The following is a 20,454-nucleotide window of genomic DNA, read 5'->3' as shown; positions in this document are numbered from 1 at the left end:
TGGTTGGATCTCCTTGCAGTCCAAGGGATTCTCAAGAGTCTTCTCCAACACCACAGTTCAAAAGCATCAATTCTTTGGTGCTCAGCTTTCTTTATAGTCCAATTCTCACATCCATACATGACCACTGGAAAAACCATAGCCTTGACTTGACAGACCTTTGTTGGCAAAGTAATGTCTCTGCTTTTTAACATGCTGTCTAGGTTGGTCATAACTTTTCTTCCAAGGAGTAAGCGCCTTTTAATTTCATGGCTGCAGTCACCATCTGAAGTGATTTTGGAGCCCCCCCAAAATAAAGTCTGCCACCATTTCCACTGTTTCTCCATCTATTTTCCATGAAGATATTGGACTGGATGCCATGATCTTAGTTTTCTGAATGTTGAGCTTTAAGCCAACTTTTTCACTCTCCTCTTTCACTTTCATCAAGAGGCTGTTTAGTTCTTCTTTACTTTCTGCCATAAGGGTGGTGTCATCTGCATATCTGAGGTTATTGATATTTCTCCCAGCAATCTTGATTCCAGCTTGTGCTTCATCCAGCCCAGTGTTTCTCATGATGTACTCTGCATAGAAGTTAAATAAGCAGGGTGACAATATACAGCCTTGACATACTCCTTTTCCTATTTGGAACCAGTCTGTTGTTCCATGTCCAGTTCTAACTGTTGCTTCCTGACCTGCATACATATTTCTCAAGAGACAGATCAGGTGGTCTGGTATTCCCATCTCTTGAAGAATTTTTCACAATTTATTGTGATCCACACAGTCAAAGGCTTTGGCATAGTCAATAAAGCAGAAATAGATGTTTTTCTGGAACTCTCTTGCTTTTTCCATGATCCAGCAGATGTTGGCAATTTGGTCTCTGGTTCCTCTGCCTTTTCTAAAACCAGCTTGAACATCAGGAAGTTCACGGTTCACATATTGCTGAAGCCTGGATTGGAGAATTTTGAGCATTACTTTGCTAGTGTGTGAGATGAGTGCAATTGTGTGGTAGTTTGAGCATTCTTTGGCATTACCTTTCTTTGGGACTGGAATGAAAACTGACTTTTCCAGTCCTGTGGCCACTGCTGAGTTGTCCAAATTTGCTGGCATATTGAGTGCAGCCCTTTCACAGCATCATCTTTCAGGATTTGAAAATCGGAATAGCTCAACTGGAGTTCCATCACCTCCACTAGCTTTGTTTATAGTGATGCTTCCTAAGGCCCACTTGACTTCACATTCCAGGATGTCTGGCTTTAGGTGAGTAATCACACCATCATGATTATCTTGATCTTGAAGATCTTTTTTGTACAGTTCTTCTGTGTATTCTTGCCACCTCTTCTTAATATCTTCTGCTTCTGTTAGGTCCATACCATTTCTGTCCTTTATTGAGCCCATCTTTGCATGAAAATTTCCCTTGGTATCTCTAATTTTCTTGAAGAGATCTCTGGTCTTTCCCATTCTGTTGTTTTCCTCTATTTCTTTGCACTGATCACTGAGGAAGGCTTTCTTATCTCTCCTTGCTATTCTTTGGGACTGTATTCAAATGAGACTGAGACAGAACTGTGTTTGAGCGTCTCCTGTGGAGGCACAGGTCGGCAGTGGTCTGCTGCAGGGACGGGGCTCTGGGTGTAGGTATGGCATAAGTCCTCTTGGAAGAGGTCGCCATTAACCCCACTATAGAGCTGCCAGAACTTACATAAATTCATATAAAGAAATATTGACTGATTTTATGTGTTTTCCAAAAACCCAGTCTTTTGGACAGAAATCATGGTGAGGGGAAATGAAGCAAGGCACAAGAATTCTGACTTTCAGGGGAAGAAGAGAAAAAAGACAGCCTAGGATGTTGTTCATGCATCAAACATTGATGCCCACTGGGCACCAGCTTCTGTAAAAATGATACATTTGGTCTGTCTGTCCCTGGACCAGCCCCATCCTGCGAAGGTGATGAGCCAGCGTCCAGCAGTGCTGAGGTTTCTCAGAAGTGCTGAATAGCCTAAGGACTTTGTTGAGTTTTTTTTCCTTCAGTAATTAATGTAGTCATATCAAAGCTGTTTGTAGTTAGTTAATTATCTCCTAGCCAGATTAATCTTACCTTCCTTTAAAATGTGCTACTTTTGGAAAGGTGTCTGGTAGGGAAAGGAAGCCTATATTTGTGTGCTGTACCCTTTAAAAACGGCACGACATTTCTACATATCCAGTGGAACACAAATATCTGAGGCTAACCCTTTGAGGTGCCCCTGGGAGGCCGTGGAGGAGGAGGAGGAGGACGTTAAGGGGGAGGAGGGAGAGAATAAAAAAGAGGAGGAGGTGGAGATGGAGTGGGGGAGAGGAGGAGAAGGGGGAGCGGAAGGAAGAGGAGGAAGAGGAGGATGAGAAGGAGGAGGAGGAGGATGGTAAGGGGGAGGAGGGGGAGAATAAGGAAGAGGAGGTGGGGGAGCGGGAAGGGGGAGGACCATGAGGGGGAGGAGGGGGAGAATAAGGACGAGGTGGAGGGGGAGATGAGGCGGGGAGGAGGGGAAGGGTGGAAGGAATGGAGGAGGAGGCTAGCTCCTGAATTTTATTTGTCCATGTTGAAATGTCTCTACCTCTTTGCCAAGGGTCCCAATCACAGAAGTTCAGTGTGGGTAGAGCTGCACTTTTTCTGTATCCTTCCTCATTGTCATCTCTATTAGAGGTGGAAATTCGCCGCAGGGTTGCTCTGGCCCTTGTTGGGACCGGCTTGTGGTTCCTGCTTTGCTTCCCACCCCGTTGCCCCCTGGATGTTGGTAGGACACCTCCGCGTGTTTGTTCTTTGGCTTCGGTCCTATGGGCTCCGAGATTGGGGAGAGGGCAGGTGCTGGATCTTGTTTGTAATCGCAATGCCTGGATAATATCAGGCAGAGCTTCAGATATAATGAAGGTTTGCAGTGACTGACACAGCTGGAAGCATGTCTTTCACTTTTTTCTGAAGCTCAGGATCAATCCTTTCTTCTTTATCTTCCCTATTTCCCCTTTGAACTTAGCATTGATTGAAAAACATGAAAATCGATAGGTAGATGCTTAGATACTACCATGGGAAAGCACCACCATGAAGCAAAGCTTACCCTGTTGGCAAGTAAAGTTTTTTTTTTTTTGCTTTCTTTAATTTATTCAGAGAGAAAAAATGAAATTTATCCTCTTATTTTCATATTAACTCTCCCTCATACATGACACACACACACACACACACGTGCGCGCACACATAACTAGAGGACTTTGATCTAGCATGTGTAGTCATTTCTGATGTGTGAAAGATGACAGTGACCAATGAAGCAACATCGAATTTGGCCAGCCTTTGAAACCTATCGATTTCAAATTAGAGCAGCAGTATTCATTCTATTAGTGCAGTCACACTCAAAACTTGGTCTCTAATATGGATTAAAGGTGTTCAATTAGAAGTTTATAAATTTGTTGTTCAGTCGCTAAGTCATGTCTGACTCTTTGGGACACCATGAACTGCAACAAGCCAGGCTTCCTTGTCCTTCACTATCTCTCAGAGTTTGCTCAAACTCATATCCACTGAGTTGGTGATGCCATCCAACCATATCATCCCCTGTCGCCCCCTTCTCCTGCCCTCAATCTTTCCCAACATCAGGGTCTTTTTATAAGTATACCCTTGAAAAATGTACTAGGAAAATGATGCTCCTGGAAGAAACAGTGTGGGAGGTGAGTGACTAACGTCCTAATTCTAGGACCTCATGTTATGGATATTTTATTGGCCTTGGGGTCAGTGGAGATGCCCCAGGTGTCCACTCCAGTCAAGATCTGAGTCCTGGAGCCTGAAAGTGGTTGCGAATCACTTCCTGATGTCTCTGTAGCCATGTGACCAAGGGGAGTGATGGGTCCTGGGAGTTTGATTGGTCTCTATGATATGAGTCTAATTAGTAAAATGCCCAGAGCATTGAGTCTGAGATAAAACTTTTTGGATGTGTTTTCTCCTTGGAGTTACAACATGACTGATACTTTCTTCTGCAGGTGAGAGTGATTTCCCAGCGATTGCTTCGGCCGGTACAACCAGAGAACAGGATTCTTTTCTTTTTGGCTGCTAAATGCCTCTGTATTCCACACTTTCCAGTGAGGGGAGAAGGCTGGAGCTTCTTGGATGATGATGGATATTCCGCTGGGCAGGATGAGGGCAGAGTGTGTGACATCAACACCACAAGGGTAAGAGCTGCCTGTCTGGTGTTTTCTCTGATGCCAGCATTTACCAAAGGAAGGGGAGAAAAACCTAGTGACAGAAATGAGGGTTAAGCATCTGGGAGACTCTTCTGTTTGTAAACATCCATGGGGCAGTTGGGGTAGATGACTGAGGAAGGAAGGGAGAGGGCTGGCCTGGAAGGACTGGGTTGCTGTGTGCTGGGAGACACAGCAGGTCAACTTTGGAAGATCCTGTTGTCCACATGGCCCACCCTCTTTTGTGGTTATAGTTCACACTTGAGGAAGTGACACTCCTTACTGTGACAAGGTTCCATTTGTGTCCATTTGAGTTAGCCTGGCCTGTAATGAGTGCTATGGTGCCGAACCTGAGAAGAATCTCGCTCTGGTCCCAGATTGAGGACTTATTGGCAGTACTGGGCCCGGAGACACACTTTTGCTTGAGCTATATAGGTGGCTGAGATGGTAAAGAATCTGCCTCCAATTCAGGAGACCCAAGTTCGATCCCTGGGTTGAGAGGATCCACTAGAAAAAGAAATGGCAACCCCCTTCAGTATTCTTGATTGGAAAATCCCATGGACAAAGGATCTTGGTGGGCTACAGTTTACAGGGTCCCAAAGAATTGGACACAACTGCACAATTGACACTTCCTATAGTGTTAAAAACTTTTTGGATCAATTCTGATTAATGTTGAGATATCTTACGTAAAAATGAGGATTTCTGGGTTTTCCAGGAACACTGTAAGATACACCCAAACTGGCCTTCTGTTCTCAAAAAGGACTCATGCCGAGTAGTCTTTGCCTCTGAGATAAGCCTGGGTGGTTCACTGCAGTCCCAACTAGCCCACTTCATTTGTGTAACTTACTTGTTGGTTGTGTGGTCACTGGAGGCATGTCATTTCACCATGCCTGATCTACAGCCTTCTGCTAGCTGTTTCACAAAAACAGTGTTTTTTTTTTTTTTTAAGAACAGTTTACAGAAAAATTGTGCAGAAATTGCTGAGTTCCCATGTACACCCTCCCCTTATCCACACAGTTCATCCTACTTTTCACATCTTGCCTTGGTGCAGTGTTTATTACAATTGTTAGCCAATACTGACATATTATTATTGACTTAAGTCCATAATGCATATTAGGATTCACTCTTGGTGTGGAACTTTCTATGGGTTTTGACAAACACATAGCGGCATGTATGGACCGTCACAGCATCATATAGGATAGTTTCCTGCTCCCAAATGCTCTGTGCTCCATCTGTTCACAGTCATAGTTTTTATTGATTCTTCTAGATAAAAATGAATATCTTTCACTGGACCACGGGCAGCACTTAGCATAAGGGGCTGGGGCTGTGGTGATGACAAGACATAGTCCCCTCCATGGGAAAAGCTTGGAGTCTGGTGACAGTAATGGTCAGAGTTGTGGAGGATAAAGAGAACTGTAAAGGCAATAAAGAGAAGGATAAAGATAACTATAAGGATATGTAGATAACTAAGGATAAAGAGAACTATAAAGACACTGTAATCCCTTGCCCGGGGTAGGGGTGGGGTGGGGGGCAGTGCAGATAAAAATGCACCTGAACGGCTATGGGAGAAGGTGAACAGAGCTGGGAAGTAAGGGCAGGGGGAATGATTCATGTGGAGCAGATCATTCTGCTCCAGCACTCCACCTCTGGACCTCCTTGCGTCACCCCGACAGCTGTCTTTAGGGTCTTCTCCAGTGAGTTGGCAGTTTCCATCAGGTGGCCAACTGTCTGCATGAGGGTTCCTCTATGTAATGTGACTCAGTTCCTCTATGTAATGTGATGAGGTAGCTACTGGAGAGTTAAGTCTCCCCTCTTGTGGCAAAGTCCACATTTTTCCAATTTCTGGTGAATATCTTTCACCTCTGCTTCTTTGCTTTTTACAAATAGGACAGATTTCTGGCTTTTGGGTTCACTGAATTAGCCTTCTAAAGCAGCTCTCCTGCTTGGAGATAAGCTGGGTGAGTTACAGGGATCCCTGAAGTTTGCAGGGGGAGTCAGCCATTCTAAATGGAATCCCGAGGAAATGAGCACCTCTCTAGTACGACTGTCCAGATGGAGGTGGCAAGAGAGGGAAAGGAGTAAGTAGGGGCAGGAACAAGGAGGTAGGGGGACTCATCTGTTTTTTTTTTTTTTTTTAGTTCTACCTATTTATTGCTACCAACCCATCTCCCTCCACCCCCCTCATGCGTGTTCGCTCCGTCTTGTGACCCCATGGACTACAGCCCTACCAGGCTCTTCTCTGTCCATGGAATTTTCCAGGCAAGGATACTGGATTGGGTTGCCATTTCCTTCTCCAGGGGACTCTTGTCTTAATCTCTTATTTTTGAAATAAGGCTTTACATGTATCTTATGCTTTGTGTTTTCAGAAGACTTTTGTGTTTGTTATTGTATCATCAAAGTGTGTACATCATCTTTTATTGATCAAGAACCTCCCATCCAAGGTCACAGAGCTGGGAAGTGGCGCTTCAGGCACAAGTTTTCAGAGTCTTAACCTGTCTTCTTTTCTTTAGGTGCTTCTGATAGTTCAGCATGGATAAGTGGACCTGGTGGGTTCATTTCTTTCAGTGCAACATTTAAAAGTTGGGTTTGGGTTATGAATCTTCTGAATGAGGGTGACTGGGGACCTGTGCCACTGGTGTGTTGTCAGCTGCACACAATGCTGTTGGAATACGGATGTGGAAGAGACCAGGAGGGAGTTTCCTTGCTCTGCTTGGCCAGTGGGATTCACTTTGCATCCAGGCTTCCTCATGGGCTGGGAAGAGCTGTTTGGAAGATTACTGGGGGGATTAGATCCACTTAGAAGCCTCAGGATACCCAGGAAATGCTGATCCCTGCAAACAAAGACTTATATCTAGAAGGCTCTCTGAGGCTTTGTATGGCCTGCACACTGGCTCTGGGCATGTCCTCCTCGATGTCTCATAAAGAGCTATTTCTTTTTCAGGATTGTGCTGTAAAAAGACATCTGATCCACAAAGATCTGAATCAAGGACCACTAGCATCTCCATTTCCAAATCCACAGTCAAGGTGGACCATGCAGTGCCACTGACATTTCATTATACTCTCTGCTCCTCTGTGACCCAACGCTGACTTCTGATTTTCTTTTCCTTACATGCTACCCACCCCAGTGCATGGGGAGCTTGCTCTGGGAGAAGGTCATCACCGGGGAAGGTTCCTGGTGAGAGGATGCTCAATACTTGGGTGTGGATGGAATTTAGATTTTCACTTCTGTTTACATTTGTTTCGTTTTATTTGGAATAGTCTCACACAGCATGGCTGGAAATAGAATTTAGCATGATGGTGAAGAATCCGCCCGCAGTGCAGGAGACCAGGGTTCGATCCCTGGGTTGGGAAGATCCCTTGGAGGAGAGTATGGCAACCCACTCCAGTATTCTTGCCTGGAGAATTCCCTTGGAGCCTGGTGGGCTAAAGTCCATGAGGTCACACAGAGTCGAACACGACTGATGGACTAAGCACAGCACATCACCCTTTTAAAAAACATATATGATTTTTATTTGAAAGTTAATAGAATGAAATACAGCTTTTCCAGATGATTATTCCATAAAGACTTCAATATTAATGCAGAAAAATGCTCCCCTCTTCCTCGATGATAGGACTAATGTAGATTTTGGACAAGTGGGAAGGACAAAAGAGTCTAGGTTTTTTTGTTTGCTTGTCTGTTTACTTTTATGGAATTGATTTAAAAGAGTGGTTCTGCCCAATAAAGCAAGTAGAAGTGGCTTGTATTTGTTATGCCTTTCTTACTTTTTTGAGCAAATCAAGTGCATTATCAAAGCCACCCATGCACATGTGTGCATGGATATGTGTCAACCTTTAAAAGACACAGTTTTGAGAGCATTTATAAAGTGAGTTTGAGAGCATGAAGCAAAGAGAGTGGTAAGAGGTTAATGGCTTTGGAAAGGCTTTATGGATGCCACTTGGAGAGAAATAGATCAGCGTGGTGTTTAGTTTAAACTGCCATAGAATATCTTGGATCTTTGACATCTTTTTTCTTTCTTTTCAATCTTACAAACACCAGGAGACACAAGGTGGCCAAATACAGTATATGGTGTCCTCACCATGAGTGATTTGTGTTGATAGTAGGCAGGAGGATTGATGCAATGAAGTGAAGCTCTTGAGGAAGAGAACGAAAATAGCACTTAAGTTTTCTACCTGTGGCCAGATGCCTTTGGTACACATAGATGTGCCTGATCGGAGACCGCATGTATCCTTGACATGCTAGTACCAAATCCCCTACCAGAGTATATAGCATTATTTATTGAGGCTGACTAAAAATATATATAAAATTGAAGGCCAGCTGGTTAAAGACCTTCCTCCTTCCAGTTAAAAAAGTTAAATGTTTGAAGCATAGTGGAAAAAGTTTGCCCTATAAATCTGTATAATGTTGGCTAAATCCTGAGCCTCAGGTTTTTCTATTTGCGACATGGGGTATAAGATCTACTGCTAGGACTGCAGGAGAATTAAATGAAGTCATTCATTCAATGATAATTACTCATTGCTTATACTGAGGTACTACGTGAGTTGCTGGGAATTACAGGATGCACAATAATGTATATGAAAATATGTATCACAGTGCATAGCCACACAAGGTGCTTACTAGATTTTTCTTAAACCATTTTTTGATGGAGAATTTTTATATGTACAAAAAAAGAGAATAATTCATTAAATTCCTCTGTACCTGTCACTCAGCTAAAATAATTGTCGTAGTTATTAATTCATAGCCATCTTGTATGACCAGTGACTCCTCCCTGTCCTCCCAACCCCACACCAATGAATTATTTTGAAGTAAATTCTTAATGCAGTAAAATTTTATCCATAAATCTTAGCATATATTTGTGAAAGGTAAAGGTTTTTTTAGCGCATAATTACAATACCATTAGCACATTGAAAAATTGAACAATTATAATTTTACATTATCAAGTGTCTAGTTCAGTGTTCAGATACTCCTGATTTTCATATATATATTTTTGAAAGCATTTGGCTAGCTCGAATCAGTATCCACACCAAGCCACACACTGAATCTATTTGATGTGTCATTTATCTGATCCATCATTTGTCCTGTATAATTTCCCACAGTCTGTTTTTTGCTGATTGCATCCCTATAGTGTCTTTGAACATGTTCCTCTGAAATATCCTATTTGATTTTAACTGTTAGAGCTAGATCAAATTTATGTCTTATTTTATTTTTTAGCTAGGATAGTTCAGAATTGTGTACTTGTTTCCATCCGGAGGCACATTCTGTCTTGTCTCTTTTTGTTACACTGGCTTGAACAGTGAGTTCAGGTATTGTTTCTCTGAACTAACCATTGTGGAGTTCCCTATTCATTTTTTAACTGGGTTTTAGCAGCCGTTTATGAGCACACTCAGATCTGTTATTTTATTATGAATTGCACAATGGTGAGATTTTAATTCTATCATTCCTTCACTGTTTTCCAAATTGGTCACACCATTTTCCACTACTACTCATTATGCTTAAAGGTTCTGATTTCTCTGCATCATCACAAACACTTACTGTGTTATAACGTAAGACTTGTATTATTATTACTTTTTGATTATATCCATCCTAGTTGTGTGAAATGGTGTCTCATTGTGACTCTGACTTGTGTTTCCTAGTGACCAATGATGTTGAGCATCTTTTCATGTGTTTTTTTGGCCATTTGTATATCTTTGAAGAAATGCCTATAAAATCCTTTGCCCATTTGTCTTTTTACTGTTGTAAGAGTTTTTTATTTTTTAAATCTATTCTGGATTCTAGACTCCTATTAGATCTATCAAGTCAAGTCAAGTGTTAGTCACTCAGTTGTGTCTGACTCTTTGCAACCTCGTGGACCACCAGGCTCCTCTGTCCATGGAATTCTCCAGGCTAAGAATTCTGGAGTGGGTTGCCATTCCCTTTTCCAGGGGGGTCTTCCTGACCCAGGGATTGAACTCGTGTCTCCTGCATTGGAGGCAGATTCTTTACCATCTGAGTGAACCCCAGGGAAGCCTAATAACTTGCAAATATTTTCTCCTAATTTGTGGGCAGTTTTGCTCAGTATTTCCCAATTCCCCTTCATAAGAATTTCCCTTCATTTTGTTTCCCCAATTGCAGCGTGCAAAAGTACCTGCTTCCCCACATACTTAGTAATAGAGTATGTAGCTCAGTTTTTGTATTTTTTCCCATTTTGGTATTAGATATGATTTGTTGTTGTTTAGTCACTAAGTCATGTCTGACTCTTTGTGACCCCATCGTCTGAAGCCCTCTAGGCTCCTCTGTCCATGGGATTTCCCAGGCAAGAATACTGGAGTGGGTTGCCATTTCATTCTTCAGGGGATCTTCCTGACCCAGGGATCGAACTCACGTCTCCTACTTGGCAGGTGAATTCTTTACCATTGAACCACCTGGGAAGCCCATTAGATATGATACTGCTCCATAATTTTAATGTTCATTTATCTTACTATGAGCAAGGTAGAACATTGTTTTCCTGTTTTAAGACCCATTGACATTTTTTTTTGTAAACTGTCTATTCATATCTGGCCCATTTTTCTATATTGTTTTTCTCTTTTTCTTCTCAGTCTAAAGCCTTTTATATGCTAGGTATATTAACCACTTGTCTGTGATATAAGTGGCAAATATTTTTTTAACATTGCTTATGGCATGGTTTTCCATACCAAAATTTTACTTTTATATAATCAAAACTTTTTTTTTGTATTTTTAGTCAAAATTAAAGAGATTTTTCTCACTTACAGAGAAATTGACCCAAATCTTTATTTAGTATTTGTATAATTCTCTCTCTAAATATGGTTTACACTATATGTATATTATATACATTCCTTTATATGTTCACTTATGTATCAGTTCAGTTCAGTCGCTCAGTTGTGTCTGACTCTTTGCGACCCCATGAATTGCAGCATGCCAGGCCTCCCTGTCCATCGCCAACTCCCGGAGTTCACTCAAACTCACGTCCATTGAGTCGGTGATGCCATCCAGCCATCTCGTCCTCTGTCATCCCCTTTTCCTCCTGTCCCCAATCCCTCCCAGCATCAGAGTCTTTTTCAACGAGTCAACTCTTCACATGAGGTGGCCAAAGTACTGGAGTTTCAGCCTTAGCATCATTCCTTCCAAAGAACACCCAGGGATGATCTCCTTTAAAATGGACTGGTTGGATCTCCTTGCAGTCCAAAGGACTCTCAAGAGTCTTCTCCAACACCACAGTTCAAAAGCATCAATTCTTCGGCGCTCAGCTTTCTTCACAGTCCAACTCTCGCATCCATACATGACCACAGGAAAAACCATAGCCTTGACTAGACGGACCTTTGTTGGCAAAGTAATGTCTCTGCTTTTCAATATGCTATCTAGGTATAGCTTCATGTATAAAATATATGTAAGATAATTATTATATGTAAGGTATACTATAAGTATATATTAAATATATATATATAAATATACCTTTGACACATAGTATTTTCTGAATGGGAATGAATGATGCTGTTAAATGCTGGCCTGAATATAGAGTCTTGTAAATAACCATGTTCGTTATCGGTTCTTCTTACTTACTCCTTCGAGTGGGTGAACCAGCACACTGCAGAGCAGAGGGGCTGACATAGGGAGCCCTGGCTTGAGTTTTGCTCTAACCCTTAATAGCTGTGTGATGCCCATCTCTTCTAATCCTGCTTCCTCAACTGCAAAATCTCAAGGTAATAGTGAGGAGCAGATGATATAAGGACCGATTGTAATTGGCCAGGGACTAGCTTCATGTAAGGGAACCTTGCTACAGTTTATAAAGGTGAGGTCTTCTTCCCTGCTCTCCATAGGCTGCTTTGGGCTGGATGCAGCCAAGGAAACCAACAGTGTACTCTGGCAGCCATGATGTGGAGAATCTCATCTTGTCCTCTGAGCTGAAGCATCTGATCTGATATAGAGATGCTTTCTTTTTTCTCTCCTCTAAAAGTCCCATAATGAGAGATCTCTGGTTTTATGATGTATGTTGCTATTGTGATTAGGCTTTGTGGAATGAGGGCTTCCCTGGTGGCTCAGGTGGTAAAGAATCTGCTTGCCAAGCAGGAGACCCAGGTTTGATCCCTGGGTTGGGAAGATTCCCCTGGAGGAGGGAATGTCAACCCACTCCAGTATTCTTGCCTGGAGAATTCCATGGACAGAGGAGCCTGGTGGGCTATAGTCTATAGGGTCAAAAAGAGTTGGACATGACTGAGCGACTAACACTTTTTGTGGAATGCATGGACCTCAGAACAGGCTCCTTTTTACTGGCATAGAGTGAATACAAAGCAAGGAGGACAGAACAGGAAGATGGCAATTATGGTTGATAACAATGTTCTTTGGAAAAGTGATTTTGGAACAGTTGGGAAATGGATGGCACACTTTCTGATTATGAGACTGACTTCAGCAGGTTGTATCATGAAGGGAGACAGTGGCTTTCAACCATTGTGGGTTTCCGGGAAAGCTAAGGAGATAAAAAATAATCCACCAGAAGAAAATGTCCATGAAAGCCTTAATGCTAGCTTCACTAAAACTCGTTCCTTGGAACATTTTACTCTTGTACTTGCCATGAACATAAGCCTGCTTTCAGAGATCTGAGGTTCCATAAATATTTGGACCACGCCATGAGCTCTGATTTAGGCCCTTCGAAGAAGATCTCTAACTAAAAATAGAAAGCTGAGGCAGGAAAAAAATCATGTCTTTTGGAGAGGTCAGCACATCTTGTGAAGTGTTTTGCTATGCCAGGCCGTGGTCTCTGGTTTCACGGGAACATTGTCAGTGCTGGGGTGTCCAGAGCAAATGGTGCAAATAGCCTTGTATTTTCTCTCACATTGAGCTTCCTCCTAGGGTGGATGGCAGAGGGCTGTGTTTTCAGGCTGTGTTCTCTGGAGTGTCCTTTTCAGAGGTGGAATCTCTTGTCTCGCTGACAGCTTCGTCTCTTTGTAAACATAAGGACAAGAAATTCCTACCTGGCCTTACGTTTCCTCTAATGATGTCATCCGGTTGTGCAGAGTAGAAAACACATCTTCCTTTTGACTTTCTTCTTCCTTATCTTTTCCTTCCAATCACTGACCAAGTCCTCTTGATTCTACTTTATTTGTTGTTCAGTCACTAAGTCATGTTCAACTCTTTGCAACCCCATAAACTTCAGCATGCCAGCCTTCCCTGTCCTTTGCTATCTCCCAGAGCTTGCTCAGACTCATATCCAATGAGTCAGTGATGCCATCCAACCATGTCATTCTCTGTTACCCTCTTCTCTTCCTGCCTTCAATCTTTCCCATCATCAAGGTCTTTTCCAATGAGTCAGCCCTTCATTCACATCAGATGGTCAAAGTATTGGAGCTCCAGCTTCAGCATCAGTCCTTCCAATGAATAATGTGAAGTCAAGTGGGCCTTAGGAAGCATCACTACAAACAAAGCTAGTGGAGGTGATGGAATCCCGGTTGAGCTATTCCAAATCCTGAAAGATGATGCTGTGAAAGGGCTGCACTCAATATGCCAGCAAATTTGGAAAACTCAGCAGTGGCCACAGGACTGGAAAAGGTCATTCCAGGAAACTGGAAAAGTTTTCATTCCAATCCCAAAGAAAGGCAATGCCAAAGAATGCTCAAACTACCGCACAATTGCACTCATCTCACACGCTAGTAAAGTAATGCTCAAAATTCTCCAAGCCAGGCTTCAGCAATATGTGAACCGTGAACTTCCTGATGTTCAAGCTGGTTTTAGAAAAGGCAGAGGAACCAGAGATCAAACTGCCAACATGTGCTGGATCATGGGAAGAGCAAGAGAGTTCCAGAAAAACACCTATTTCTGCTTTATTGACTATGCCAAAGCCTTTGACTGTGTGGATCACAATAAACTGTGCAAAATTCTTCAAGAGACGGGAATGCCAGACCACCTGATCTGCCTCTTGAGAAATTTGTATGCAGGTCAGGAAGCAACAGTTAGAACTGGACGTGGAACAACAGACTGGTTCCAAATAGGAAAAGGAGTTCGTCAAGGCTGTATATTGTCACCCTGTTTATTTAACTTCTATGCAGAGTACATCATGAGAAACGCTGGACTGGAAGAAACACAAGCTGGAATCAAGATTGCCGGGAGAAATATCAATAACCTCAGATATGCAGATGATACCATCCTTATGGCAGAAAGTGAAGAGGAACTAAAAAGCCTCTTGATGAAAGTGAAAGTGGAGAGTGAAAAAGTTGGCTTAAAGCTCAACATTCAGAAAACAAAGATCATGGCATCTGGTCCCACCACTTCATGGGAAATAGATGGGGAAACAGGGGAAACAGTGTCAGACTTTATTTTTCTGGGCTCCAAAATCACTGCAGATGGTGACTGCAGCCATGAAATTAAAAGGCGCTTACTCCTTGGAAGGAAAGTTATGACCAACCTAGATAGCATATTGAAAAGCAGAGATATTACTTTGCCAACAAAGGTCCGTCTAGTCAAGGCTATGGTTTTTCCTATGGTTATGTATGGATGTGAGAGTTGGACTGTGAAAAAGGCTGAGCGCCGAAGAATTGCTGCTTTTGAACTGTGGTGTTGGAGAAGACTCTTGAGAGTCCCTTGGACTGCAAGGAAATCCAACCAGTCCATTCTGAAGGAGATCAGCCCTGGGATTTCTTTGGAAGGAATGATGCTAAAGCTGAAACTCCAGTACTTTGGCCACCTCATGCGAAGAGTTGACTCATTGGAAAAGACTCTGATGCTGGGAGGGATTAGGGGCAAGAGGAGAAGGGGATGACAGAGCTTGAGATGGCTGGATGGCCTCACTGACTCGATGGACGTGAGTCTCAATGAACTCCGGGAGTTGGTGATGGACAGGGAGGCGTGGCGTGCTGCGATTCATGGGGTCGCAAAGAGTCGGACACGACTGAGCGACTGATCTGATCTGATCTGATCTTAGGATTGACTGGTTTGATCTCCTTGCTGTCCAAGGGACTCTCAAATCTTCTCCAGCACCACAGTTCAAGAGCATCAATTCTTTGGCGATCAACTTTTTTTATGGTCCAACTCTCACATCCATACATGACTACTGGAAAAACCATAGCTATGACTATATGGCCCTTTGTTGGCAAAGTGATATCTCTGCTTCTTAATACCCTGTCTAGGTTTATCATAGCTTTTCCTGAAAGAAGCAAGTGTCTTTTAATTTTGTGGCTATGGTAACCATCTGCAGTGATTTTGGAGCCCAGGAAAATAAAATCTGTCACTGTTTTTACTTTTTACCCTTCTATTTGGCATGAAGTGATGGGACTGAATGCTATGATCTTAGTTTTTTGAATGTTGAGTTTTAAGCCAGCTTTTTCACTCTCCTCTTTCACCTTCATCAAGAGGCTCTTTAGTTCTTCACTTTCTGCCATTAAAGTGGTATCATCTGCATGTCCGAGGTTATTGATATTTCTGGGCAGTCTTGATTCCAGTTTGTGAGTCATCCAGCCTAGCATTTCATATGATGTACTCTGCATATAAGTTAAATAAGCAGAGTGACAATATACAGCATTGATGTGCTCCTTTCCCAATTTTGAACTAGTCCATTGTTCCTTGTCCAGTTCTAACTGTTCCTTCTTGTCCTGCATACATACAGGTTTCACAGGAGGGCAGGTAAGGTGATCTGGTATTCCTATCTGTTTAAGAATTCCCCACAGTTTGTTGTGATCCACACAGTCAAGGCTTTAGCATAGTAAATGAAGCAGAAGTAGATGTTTTTTGGGATTCCCTTGCTTTTTCTATGATCCAGTGGATGTTGGCAATTTGATCTCTGATTCCTCTTGCCTTTTCTACATCCAGCTTGAACATCTGGAAGTTCTGTGTTCACATACTGCTGAAGCCTAGGTTGGAGAATTCTGAACATTACCTTGCTAGCATGTGAAATGAGTGCAGTTTTATGGTGATTTGAACATTCTTTGGCATTGCCTTTCTTTGGGATTGGAATGAAAACTGACCTTTTTCTAGTTCTGTGGCCACTGCTGAGTTTTGTCACCTCCTCTTTATACACACCACTGATGTATGAGTTTGTATTCTCTCACCCGTTCTGTTGTAACCCTACCTCTTTGGCCCCAGTCATTCCTGCCAACAGTCTTCTATCCTGCTGTCAGTGGGGTCTTTCTAAGTTATAGTCACAAATACAGCCATGTCTACTTATTGATTAAGGTGATTTAGCAGTCTCATCTACAGGATCAAGTCCATACTCTCTATTTTTTTTTTAATATTTTTTTTGATGTGGACCATTTTTAAAAAGTCTTAAGTGAATTTTGTTACAGTATTGCTTCTCTTTTATGTTTTGTTTTTTCTTGCCACAAGGCATGTGGGATCTTAGCTCCTCAACCAGGGATCCAGCCTGCACAACCTGCAGACGAAGTCTTAGCCACGGGACCACCAGGGAAGTCCCATGTCTAAACTCTTTAGATTGATTCACGATTCTCTTTGCAGTCTGACTTGTCCCCACCTTTTGATGCCCAATGTTGGGAATGTCCTTTGTCCCTATTGCTCAGCTCTGCTTAAACCTTTAACATTTACCTAAATAGAACCTCTGCTAGGAAGCTTCTCCAGACAGAGGATTGGTGGTTCCCCAGTAACCCCAAGGATGCTTGACTCACTTTGGTAATAATACTACTACCTATATTGGATTATTGGATTATAGTAAGGAAAAAAACCAGAAAGGGGGTGGGAGGGATATGTGTGTAGTGGATATAGCATGGGCTTTGGAGTTTATCAACCTGGGTTTAAACCATGGCTTTACCATTTGCTTATCTTGTGATCTTGGACTTAACTTCTCTGAGTGTTTACTTTCCTATACATCTACTGTGTAGTATTGAAAGGATGAAATCACATAATATACACAAAAATTTATTAGTGCTTAGTTGGAACTCAGTACGTGACAATCTCCTGCCTTTCTTTTATTTGCATCATCAGCTCTGAGGAATCAGCATTGTATTGGATGATGGTCAAAACCTATTATTTTCTCTCTGAGAAATAGTTTTGGTACATCTTGGTTAGAGTCAAGACTAAAATAGCCTGTATATGCTGGGCCAGTATAGACTTGAGTATCAAAGATTGGGAGTGTGTAGGAGACTGTTTGTGAAGGGAGGAAGGAGATGGCAGAGGAGCATAGTTGTGTCAGGAAACTGATACTGCAATTAACATAAAAAGGTTTCCCTAAGTCACTTTCTTCCCTTGTGGATGTACCTGAAACCCCATCCCATGAAGTGTAACTGTATCTTTAAGATACTAATGGGACCAGGGGGTAATTATATCCTCTTGATTGTCCACATCCAAATGTGGGGAATAGAGCTTTCTCTAAAAGGAGTGAAACATGGGAGCGTAAGAAGAAACCTACATCTTTTATAAGAGCTGATCTGAGCCCCAGTGATGTGTGGCTTATGTACGAGGTGCAGAGCAGAGAGCTGTTCCTGAATGTGCTTGACCAAGCCATAGGGAACAGGAGAGATGAGCTGCAAGCCAGGCAGCAAATAGCATGCCACGTTTGAACTGAGCATTTCCAAATGAAGAAGCCTTGTGTTTGAGGCTGGAGATGCTTGTATTGAGTAAGTGATCTCAAATGCATTGCTTTTGGGGTATGGCATGCTATTATGAATGCTTCAAAAATAGAGAAATAGGAATTGGAAATTCATAAAAATTATATGGCAGTCTTTTCCAAAAAATGTATATATAAACCCATTTTTAAAAAACTAAAAACCTATTTTATGTTGAATTTCTTATTGTCAAAGGGGGATAGTATATTTTTTTTTATTTTGTTTTCTATTTTGCTTTCTTTTTTTTTTTTAATGGTATGTAATCTTTCTTTTTTAATAAGATGACTTTTGTTTCATTTATTTATTTTTTCTGGTTGAGTCATGTGGCACGTGAGATCTCAGTTCCCCAACCAGGGATAGAATCCACACCCCCTGTGTTGGAGGTGTGGCATCCCAACCTCTGGACCGCCAGACAAGTCCTTCTGTTTTTGCTTTTAATGTAGCCCATCATCCTGGAAAGGGCAGATTAAAAATAAGCTTGGCACGGCTGCTCGGAACAGGGCTCACGCGTCTTGTGTTCCTTCCAGGGCCAGCGTGAACTCCCTCGTCTCCCTTCCCAGCCAGCTCTCCACCGCCTGGATCCACCATGGTGTTTGGTGAGTTTTTCCATCGCCCTGGACCAGACGAGGAACTTGTCAACTTGAACGTGGGGGGCTTTAAGCAGACGGTCGACCAGAGCACCCTCCTGCGCTTCCCTCACACCAGACTCGGGAAACTGCTTAGCTGCCACTCGGAAGAGGCCATCCTGGAACTGTGCGATGACTACAGCGTGGCCGATAAAGAGTACTACTTTGATCGCAACCCCTCGCTGTTCAGATACGTCTTGAACTTCTATTACACGGGGAAGCTGCACGTCATGGAGGAGCTGTGCGTGTTCTCGTTCTGCCAGGAGATTGAGTACTGGGGCATCAACGAGCTCTTCCTGGATTCCTGCTGCAGTAATCGCTACCAGGAGCGCAAGGAGGAGAACCACGAGAAGGACTGGGACCAGAAGAGCAACGACGTGAGTACCGACTCCTCCTTCGAAGAGTCGTCTCTGTTCGAGAAAGAGCTGGAGAAGTTTGACAAGCTGCGATTTGGCCAGCTCCGGAAGAAGATCTGGATCCGGATGGAGAACCCAGCCTACTGCCTGTCGGCCAAGCTCATCGCCATCTCTTCCCTGAGCGTGGTGCTGGCCTCCATCGTGGCCATGTGCATCCACAGCATGTCGGAGTTCCAGAACGAGGACGGGGAGGTGGACGACCCCGTGCTGGAAGGTGTGGAGATCGCATGCATCGCCTGGTTCACGGGCGAGCTGGTCATCCGGCTGGTTACTGCTCCCTGTCAAAAGAAATTCTGGAAGAACCCTCTGAACATAATTGACTTCGTGTCCATCGTTCCCTTTTATGCCACGTTGGCTGTAGACACCAAGGAGGAAGAGAGTGAGGACATCGAGAACATGGGGAAAGTGGTCCAGATCCTCAGGCTCATGAGGATTTTCCGAATTCTCAAGCTTGCCCGGCACTCAGTGGGACTTCGGTCTCTTGGTGCCACACTGAGGCATAGCTACCACGAGGTCGGCCTGCTGTTTCTCTTCCTGTCGGTGGGCATCTCCATCTTTTCTGTGCTTATCTACTCCGTGGAGAAGGACGACCACACCTCCAGCCTCACCAGCATCCCCGTCTGCTGGTGGTGGGCCACCATCAGCATGACGACCGTGGGCTATGGAGACACCCACCCGGTCACCTTGGTGGGAAAGCTGATCGCCAGCACGTGCATCATCTGTGGCATCTTGGTGGTGGCCCTTCCCATCACCATTATCTTCAACAAGTTCTCCAAGTACTACCAGAAGCAAAAGGACATCGATGTGGACCAGTGTAGTGAGGACCCGCCAGAGAAGTGTCAGGAGCTCCCTTACTTTAACATTAGAGACATTTATGCCCAGCGGATGCACGCCTTCATCACCAGTCTCTCTTCGGTGGGAATCATGGTGAGCGACCCTGACTCCACAGACGCTTCAAGCATTGAAGACAATGAGGATGTTTATAACACAGCATCCTTGGAGAATTGCCCCCCAACGTGAGCAGGGACCTTTGTGCCTGGACCGCGTGTCCCTTCCCGATGTTAGGTTAACACAGCTTTATCAACCTCAATGGGTTCGTTAAAATCATTTACTTCTCAGGGTGTACTCTTCAGCCATAGTTGGACATTTCATTGCTCTGAAATTATAGAAATGTCTTTATTTTTCTCAGTGAGGCGAATGAAATGCCTTGCTCTGAAATTTATTTTTTACAAGAGAGTTGTGATATGATTTTGATTTTGCAAAAAAAAAAAAAAAATTATGGTATATGGTATTGGGTGGGATTTCTTGCTCCAGCTTCTGTATCATTCTGTGTTTATCATTTACTCACATTGAGCTAACTGACAAGTAGAATCAAAGGCCCAGCTGGAGGCTACATGCATGTAAGATCCACAAAATGAGACAATGCATGTCCATCCATGTTCACATTCTAGACATGGACAATAGGAGCCTAATAAATTGCCTAATTCAGTACAGAGAATGTCTTGGTGGTGTGTTTTTATGTAAAGTAACTATATTTCAATACGTTCACAATCGACTTAGTAGAGAAAATGCTCTTTTTAGCACATCAAGAGCCCTTTCTGTATGTTTTTGAACTTTGGATATACATCATCAGTGGGCTAGTTCTTCTGTTCAGTAGCGTTGGTGGAGGTTTGGCAGGTGGAAGGGTCATGTTCATGATTAAACCACACTTT

At 43.1% G+C, this 20,454-nt stretch overlaps 1 protein-coding gene across 5 annotated transcripts in view; it reads left to right on the top strand.

Annotated features, from left to right (window-relative positions):
- KCNS3 (potassium voltage-gated channel modifier subfamily S member 3) overlaps positions 1 to 20,240 on the top strand; it is a 47,851-nt gene extending 27,611 nt beyond the window's left edge. For all 5 annotated transcript variants that reach the window (XM_070799104.1, XM_019970666.2, XM_070799102.1 and 2 more), the window contains 2 exons: positions 3,967 to 4,155; positions 18,228 to 20,240. In XM_070799104.1, coding sequence (XP_070655205.1) covers positions 18,287 to 19,762 — 1,476 coding nt within the window. In that variant the 5' untranslated portion in view covers positions 3,967 to 4,155; positions 18,228 to 18,286 and the 3' untranslated portion in view covers positions 19,763 to 20,240. The remainder of the gene's footprint in view (positions 1 to 3,966; positions 4,156 to 18,227) is intronic.
- The last annotated feature ends 214 nt before the right edge of the window (positions 20,241 to 20,454 follow it).

This window comes from Bos indicus, chromosome 11, assembly GCF_029378745.1.
Source record: "Bos indicus isolate NIAB-ARS_2022 breed Sahiwal x Tharparkar chromosome 11, NIAB-ARS_B.indTharparkar_mat_pri_1.0, whole genome shotgun sequence".
NCBI lineage: Eukaryota > Metazoa > Chordata > Mammalia > Artiodactyla > Bovidae > Bos > Bos indicus.
This window is presented reverse-complemented; position numbering and strand designations above follow the sequence as displayed.